The sequence below is a fragment of the Vanellus vanellus genome (assembly GCF_965231255.1).
Source record: "Vanellus vanellus genome assembly, chromosome: 2".
Lineage (NCBI taxonomy): Eukaryota > Metazoa > Chordata > Aves > Charadriiformes > Charadriidae > Vanellus > Vanellus vanellus.
The window spans coordinates 21,304,414-21,313,023 of record NC_138906.1 but is presented as its reverse complement, the minus strand read 5'-3'; the positions used below and the strand labels follow the sequence as shown (position 1 = coordinate 21,313,023).

Sequence of the window (8,610 nt, the reverse complement as noted above, 5' to 3'; positions counted from 1 at the left end):
ACGAGTTCTGGGGGAGAAGAAAGAGCGGGATTAATAATGCATTAGTTTCACAGCCCCATCGAAGGGAAAACAAACAAAATAGTAAAAGTTGCGGCGAGGGCAGGGAAGTGGCGTAATAGCGAGAATGCATTAGTCCTGCAGGCACACCGAGGGGATATAAACAGGATAATAAAAGTTGGGAGCGGGAATGCATTAGTCCTGCAGTCACATCAGGGGGAAAATAAACAAGATAGTAAAAATGATTTCAGCGGGGCGGGAGGGGAGGGCGGGAATGGGGCGCGTCCTCCGGCCTTCCTGAAGGGGGCATGAGCAGTGACATCGCGGGTGGGAGCGGGGCGCATGTCTGCCGCCTCCCCCGCCCCCCACCCCCCTTCACCCCCAGGGGAGGGGGGCAGCAATAAGCCCGGCTAACGCTCGCCCGGCCTGGGGAAGGGAGGCGGTTTGCGCACAGGGCCGTCCCGAGGCACGCCGAGCGGCACCGGCAGGGAGCGCGTTGGGATTAGGCCGGCCGGGAGAAGGGGTGGAGGGGGGAGGCGAGATGGCTCGCCCTGGGGACGGAGAGTGGCAGCACACCGAGGTGGGTGCCCGCGCGGGGCCGGGGCCGGGGCCGGGGTGGCGGGCAGCCGGGGTGGGCCGGGCCGGGCCATCAGGTGCCGGGAAGCGGCGGCGCTTCCGGCCGCGCAGAGGCGAGGCGAGGGGCGGGCGGGCCTGGCGGGGCGCCGCTGGCTCGCGCACGCTCTCTCAGCGCGGCGGTTGGAGCCGTTGCGGGGGGGGGGAGGAGAAGGGGGGGCGCGCGCGCTCTCTCTCAGCAGCCGCTCACGTTCCCTGGGCGGCTCGTGAACCATCGCGAGGAGGCCCAGGCCGAGGCCTTCCCCGCGGGGGCGCGCAGTGCGCCTGCGCGCCGGCCCCGCTCTCTTGCCTGTCTGCCTGCTGTGTGGTGTCCTCCTCAGTGTACCGCCGCCGGGCTGCCCCTGCCTGCTTGCGTGACTGATACAGCCTGGCCGGTTGGTCGGGCGGGGGCGAGAAGAGGCTCTCAGCCAGCGGTCATGGGCCCTAAATCATTGCCGTGGCGGCGGTGGCGGCGGCGGCGGCTGAGTGACTGAGGGGAGACACCGCCGGGGGAGGGGGCAGGCAGGGGGTGAAGCGCGTGTTGTGTGTGTGTGTGTGTTGTTGACGACGGTGTTTTTAACCCTTAGATGGTCTCTAGCGAGCCGCTGCTGCTGCCTGTGTCACTGGAGGGCGAGTTCTCCAATAGCATGAAGGAAATGATCGGCGGCTGCTGCGTGTGCTCCGACGAGAGGGGCTGGGCCGAGAACCCGCTTGTCTACTGCGACGGGCACGGCTGCAATGTCGCAGTGCATCAAGGTGAGTAGGCAGGTGAGTGCCAGCTCACCCGCTCTGGCCTCCAGCCTCGCCACTTCCTTCTTGATGCTCCCTGTCCTCTTATCTTAGGCCTACTTCCCCCCACTCCCCCACCCCCCCACCGCGTCCCACCCTTGGCCGGTTTTCTCCCCTTCTTCTATTCCTCCCCTGTCTCAGCTCCTTCTTGTCACCCTATTTCCCTGTTTCTAGAGCCACGTGCTTTCTGGTCTGACCAGTCCTGTCATCCTCTATCCTTCCAGTCTGTCTGTCTTTTCTCTCGTGTGAGACTTACTATATTATGACTTCCTATATTATGGCTACGAGAAAGGAAGAACCCCACTTCCAGGTTTTTTTTTTTTTTTTCTCTCCTTCCTCCTCCCCTTGTAGCTATTCTCTGCCTATGCTTTCCAGTCTGCCTTTGCACTATGTTAACAACCTTCGCTGCAGCAGTCCAAAGACTACCTAAAACTCCTTTCCTTCTTTGCGGAACTTCTTACTAATCTCTGTACTGGCAATTGTTGCTGTATCTCTGTCTTCCTATACTCAATCCCTGTTGTCCCTGCCTTTCCCAAGTTAGAAAAAAAATATTTGATGGGCAGCCAGTAGAGGAGGAAGGTTTAGGACTGGAAGAGAGCAGTGTATAGGAAAGACTTAGCTGTCATGTGATTTCTTCCTCTGCCTGCCTTTCCTTGAATGTCATTTGGCTGATGTTTCCTGGTAGATGAAGAGACTTCCTGTTGTGGTTCCGTAGGGGGAGGGTGCTAGTCGGAACGGCTGATGCTGGATTTGTTTGGATTAGTGGAGGCTGGTTGGTTGTTTTCCAGCTCAGCTCAGGAGCTGGCATGTTCCCTCTATGTATGATTGCTTTGTTTCTGGCAGTGGGTTGACCTTTCTTGTGAGAGCAGAGGGAGAGACTGGATTCCGCTGCTTATATTGTAAGAAAGGAAGTTGTGATGACTTTTGCTTTATGGTAGCAGAAATAAGGAATAAGATGGTAGTTTCTCTCTGTCAACTCCCAAGCAGTCATATGAACTCTGTGGCTGGCCCTGTGACTCCTTCTAGATAGTGAGCAAATTGGAGGAGACAAAATCCAGTTCATTAGTCTGAATGCCTAGCACATGTGAAAATACTACTAATGTGTGTCTCATGCTTGGTCTTAAATTGTGTTGAAGATGATATAGTAACTGTTTGTTTCAGGTATATGATCCTCCGTAAACTGACAAGAAGTAACAAGAAATAGTAATAACTTTAGGAGATTTGGAAAAGAATTCAGTTATTCTTGTTAATGTTGGATTGAATAGCAGAGGGGAGCTGACAGGATCTGTGAAATTAGTCTGGTTTTGAATCACTTTTCTGTTGGCTTAGGAGCTTGAGTAATGTTAACCAGTAAGTTAACTCTGCTTTTGTGGAATCTTAAGATCGTGAAAAAGACCACTAAAACACAAATACTTTTAGAAGTCATACCTCAACTGGCTATTACTTTTGTATTATCTTGGGTATCTTCCTTTGCAGCTAGAACCTTGCTAATGTTTTCAGTGAAAGAATTTGATGATAGCAGTTGGAGCTGAAATAGTGGGAACAACAAAAGTCTGTTTTAGGAAGTATTCCTAATATAGAGACATGCTTTAGTAAATTGGGTACAAGAATATTGAACTACTTTTTTAAGTTCAGCTCCAAATCTGAATTTGAATCTGGCACAAAGTGTGCAAAGTGCCGCTTCTTCTAAATCCAGATGCTGTTGTGGAGGTCTTAAGAAAAGAAGAACTGTGTGTTTTGTTTTACTGTATTGTTGATGGTTTATGTTTTGGATTTGATGCATCATGTGAAGGTGGTAGAAGAAGCATGTCCACTCTTTTTGTAGTCTTTCTATAGGAGAAGCAGTAGTCCTCATGATTAAAGTTGGTAGTTCTTATTTAAAGTTAGGACAGCAGTATTACCCATGAGACTTTATTAACTGCATTTTTGGTTACTATAATTATTTTTAGTTCAGAGGAGACTGCTTTTTAAGTGTTAAGTCATTGGTAAGTTATGGAGGACAAAATCTCTTTGTATGTTTAAAGAAGCTTTGCGTGGTAGTGGAAGTATAAACCAAAGGAGGTCCTGTAACTCAATAAACAGAATCACAGTGTATCAGAGCACAAGCATGTGGTGGGCTTTTTTAGGCTTTATGTGTACTCTGTTACGTTTGCAGATATAAAAGTACTTCACTTCAACTTGGGTCTTTGCCCGACTCATGTTACCTTTGGATCTAATTGCCAGCCCTGTCTCTGACTTGCATTCTGTAATTAGTTTCTTACTCTGTGCTGTCTCTTGCTAATTTAAATGTGTGATTGCATATTTAAAGGCTCCCTCTTAATTTCTAAAGAGGAATTCAAAGTCTCCCTCATCTGTGGTTAATATGGATGCAACAAAAACAAGGTGTTTTTTTCTCATGTTAAAGAACTTAGTTTGGTCTGTCAGTACTTGGATAATGTATTTGAAAATCTGGCAACTGATCTTAATATGACTACATGTGTGTATATAATAGGAAATGATTTCATTGACTATCCTTCATGGAAGGAAAGGTGTATGGGTCAGACATTTTTTTATGCTACTATTGCATTAGTGTGTTTTTGGTTTTGGTTTTTTTTTCCCCCCCCTTCTTCAGGCTAGCACAAAACCAATAGTATTTTTGCATATGTACTGGAAGGTATGAATTTAATCTCGGCTTTTCTCTTAGTTAATTTATCATATCTATCTTTTTCTAGTTACACACTTAAACCAGATTTTCTTATTTAAGTAACGTATAAGTGTTGGGAATTGGGATATTTAAAACTATGATGTCAGATTCAGGATTTTTTTTTTTTTTTTTTAGGAGAATGTTTGGCTTTTTGATTCTTTGTTATTAGTTGTTAAACCCATACAGATATTAGAATATATTCACAGCACTTGTGTTCCTGTATTTTCATTCTCTCAGCAGTTCTTAAAGTTTCTTGATCTGTGCATTTCAAACGTGAACAGTATAGCCAAATTACTAATCTCTTTCTGTGGAATTTCTTCTCAAACTCCTGTTTTTTTTTTTTTTTTGTATACTATAAAAATATAGATGACAATCTTGCAGAGAAACCTGCATGTCTCAAAATCTCTAAGGATTTATTTTTTTTTAGCCTGGCTATAGTTGCAACTGATCCTAGCCCTGATGCTCAGTTTAGTTTATATTTACAGCTCCATATGAATTTTCAGGGAGAAAAAAGGAGCAAGCTTTGTATCTTTAAGTTTATTATGGATTTCCAACTGAAGACAAGTTATTTTACTCATAAAGAGTAAGAGAACTTGATTGTAACTAAGTGTATGAATGTCTTATGACAAGCTTGGATTTGTTACTTGCTTTTAGTTTTCTCTTAAAAAATACTTCACTATAAATGATGGGTGTTATTGTGAAGTTTTACCTGTTTTGCTGCTAAATAAGTAGCAAAATGAATGGTTATATTAATTTTCAAACCAATCAATATTTTTATTATTTAACAAATTCTGCATAAATTTTTAAGTGGAAGCTGATTGAACTTCATTTCTAGTACCATTGTGATAGGATTTCATGTGCAATGTATAGGTGTCAATTGGACTTATTAAAATGATGTGAGATCAACTAATACTAATCTTTTTTTATAACATTCATATTAGTAGTACTGTAGTGCTGCTTATTTTTGCTGAAATATTTTGTTTTGTTCAAAACAGCTTGCTATGGAATTGTTCAAGTACCCACTGGACCTTGGTTTTGCAGGAAGTGTGAATCTCAGGAAAGAGCAGCCAGAGTGGTATGTGCTTTATTTATTAAGTAATGCTAGTTATAATGCTTGTGTGGCTAATGTTTACCCAAGTATCCCAGTAATAATAGAAAATAGCTTAGCTTTCTGTTATAATTCCATCTAGATGCTATTCAGAAAGACTTGTTTTCTTTTTTCATTTTTTTTTTTTTAAGTGGAAATATATAAATGTCTGTAAGTATTCTGACAATTTCTGGGGAAAGGTGTGTGTTTGTTTTTTTCCCCCCAACAGTTTCAAAGGTTATTTTCTTCTTATCTGTGGTGTGGGTTTTGTGTAATTTTATCAGTTTAATACTTATATAGTTAGGTACGGGGAGGAAATAGAATCTGTGTCCAATTTTCCTTTACAGCAACTTTAGATTCCCAGTTGAAAGCTTCAGTCCAGGAACCCTTAACCAATAAGTAGTGTTCTTAATTTTGGAATCTTATGCTTACTTGTAGTGTGCTACTTCTAACTGAAGAAACACTTTCTTTCTCTGTCTTTTTATTTTTTTACGGTAAATATTGGGGATTCAAGTAATCCTTCTGAACAACAACGTACAATCCTAACACTTTTTTTTTCCCCCCTGCTTGATTACATGAGGGTTTCTTCTGGTCAGGCTTGTGTGTTATTAGATAAGCTGCATGATATCAGGTATTTTTAGAAAAAGACAATCCCATTTCTCACTACTTGGCACTTCTTTGTTTGTCTTCCAGCAAAAGATAAAGTGAGTATTTAGAGTCTTACTAAGAGCAAGAACTCACTAAGACTAAGTTATTCAATTGCCTCTGAAAATATTTTTCATATAAAACTTGGAAGAGAACGTGGTGCAGCATCTTAGGGTAATGTGTCAAGTATTTCTAACTTTCATATCTAAAGGCAAATGAAGAGCCTGAGACCGAATTTTCAGTTACCGTCAGTGACTGGCAGAGTGTTTACATGAGCTGTTTGCTGTACCTATTTCCTTTTCTTATATAAAGTACTGTGGAAGTGGTAGGATGACTTAATGTTGTGTGAATTTTTGGCACAGGACTAATGAATCTTGTTCCTCTACTTTTTCCCAACTTGCCGTTAATGTTTTCATAATGTTGTAGCAACCTGGACTTTGTTACTCCTTCCAAAACAGACCTGTTGGTTGGAGCAAGAATGGATTGATTTCTATGTGCTCTCCAAATATTTGTCAACAGAAAATCAAAACTGCCACTCTTTCTAAATAAAAGCTGTTTCTTTTCTTGGGTAGGCCTTCAGCAATGTAAAGTTTTAAGAGTAGCGTTTTTAACGTTGCTGAGTTTGATGTGTACAGGTTGACAGCAAAGTTAAAAATACAGAGGGGGAGGAAAAGAGAGATGGTGGCTAGCAGGAGGATTTTTCTTGTGTGTGATAGGGAATTCTCATCAAGATTTAGGATATAGTTATTCCTGGCTTCTCCTGACACAAGGAATGAAGGAGGACTGTACTGAGTTCTAAAATAAACAATGTCTCACCACGTTCTGACGATTTCTTGAATTTACCGAAGAGCATAGCTTGAGTAGGCATTGTAATGCTTTTCTTCGCTGTTTGAAGTTAAGAAGGAATAGTGATGAACTTAACTGAATTCTCTGCCTGGTGTATTCTATTCTTGTTTTTACCTAATGGGTTCTGTTTATGGTACAATTCAACAAGTTGATTACTGATCTTGTTTCAAAGAAAAAAAAATCTTGCCCATTTGTAATGTAGGGTAGGTTTAAATGGTCCTTAAGTGAAACTAATTGCCTGTGAGGTAGAACAGATTGGTAACAGTTGAAGTTTTAACAACTACTTGTATATTAGTGAGTTAGAAACATGGTGGCTGTGTCTTGGGGAAGCCCTTAAAATTCAAAACTAAACTGGAGCTCTGACTTCAGTATGAAAACTGGAACTTTATTGTAACCAGTTTATCAGAAGTTGTAATGCGCTTACTTGCAAAAGCAAACCTCCTTGTCACTGCTGTAGGAGACTGAAGCTTAGTTTTTCTGTTGGCCTTTCTGTTTAGAAACAAACCCAGGATTCAATTAACTGTATTACATTGAAAATGCTTCCACTTACTTATTTCTAATCTTTAAGAAGACCTGAGTCTTGCATTCGAGGCATATTTTTTCCTGCTGATGATGTCTGCATTTCTGTATTTGTGTTTTTTTGGTGTTCAAATTTCCAGCTGGGATGAAACTGTGACGAGGGTGGTTGGTTGTTTTTTTGTGTATTTTTTTTTGTTTGTTTCTTTTTTTAAGATGCAGTTACTGGGTAAATAAATCCATTCTGGTAAGAGACCAGGGTTAGTTGCTTGCACTAAAGTTAGTCTTGCTTTAACAACTGAAAGAACTAGATTAACTCATGAGCATGTAACTCAAGCAGGTGGGTCACCAGAGAACTTTGCTTAGCAGCAGGTTAGAGTGGCTGGCTTCCCATATACTTTCAGCTGTTATACACTATCTACTGCGTTCCCGTTGTTTTGTGTGCTGCTGCTAAGCTGGTACATACTGCTTGTCAGTGAAAGTGGTGGCTATTTTTTTTTTTCAGCCACACAAGCCTCCTGGCTGGTTGACATGTGTGTTGTTGATAGTGAGATGGTAGCCAGTGTCTTGGGTTTTGAATGGTCAACTACTAGTTGGAGAGTACAGTTCCGTACCTGGGAAGTCATACTGACTCTTGGCTCTAGCAGAGTCATGCTTTTGTGCGTGTGAGAGAAACTGCAATTTCTGTAAACCTGAACTATTTTGATAATGGACATATTGAGGTGTCTGGTAATTATTTGACTTACCTTATAATCATGCATATATAGTATATAATAAATAGAAGGCTGTAATCCCAGTATGCACCTTTTACAGTCCCTGTGTAAGTTTTGTAACTATTGCTTGGAAAGTCTTAGTTTTCCCTAAGTCAGCAAATTTATCTTAGCTGACCTATGGTGAGCTTGGAATGTGAATCTCTTTATGATGGGTGGCAACTACTCCCAGTTTTGCCTGTGTCAGCACCAGCTGTTATTACCCTGCGTAGTGGGCCCTTTTGATGTCTTTGGATGTACCTGAAATTCTGAATCAAAAAGCAGGGCAGATGCATGTTGATATAGAAAAAGTGATATTGGGGTCCGTGTAAGGATGTATGCATAAGGGACTTTAGGTCCTGGCTTGGGGAATTGGATGATGTCCAGGGACTGACAGTACTAGTATCCAAAGAGAGGCTAGAGAAGCTAAGTTTAGGAATTGTAGCTCAACTGTTGTTCAAAAAGGCTTTTTTCCCCATCATCGTATTATGTACCAAACATCTTTCTTGATAATCTTATTTTAAGAATTATTTAATTACAGTATATAGTGGGGTATAAATAGGCAATGTGTTTATGGTTTACTACAAACTACTACTATTCATGCTTATCATGAAGGAGCTGGAATAATCCATGTGATAGAGATACCAGGCAGCACAGAGGCATCCAACATTTGCACAAACAGTTGG

General features: G+C 42.1%; 1 protein-coding gene across 3 annotated transcripts in view; it reads left to right on the top strand.

Moving 5' to 3' along the window:
* Nucleotides 1-448: 448 nt before the first annotated feature.
* MLLT10 (MLLT10 histone lysine methyltransferase DOT1L cofactor) overlaps nt 449-8,610 on the top strand; it is a 136,784-nt gene continuing 128,622 nt past the window's right edge. For all 3 annotated transcript variants that reach the window (XM_082499296.1, XM_082499295.1, XM_082499294.1), the window contains exons 1-3: nt 449-577; nt 1,197-1,365; nt 5,077-5,156. In XM_082499296.1, coding sequence (XP_082355422.1) covers nt 539-577; nt 1,197-1,365; nt 5,077-5,156 — 288 coding nt within the window. In that variant the 5' untranslated portion in view covers nt 449-538. The remainder of the gene's footprint in view (nt 578-1,196; nt 1,366-5,076; nt 5,157-8,610) is intronic.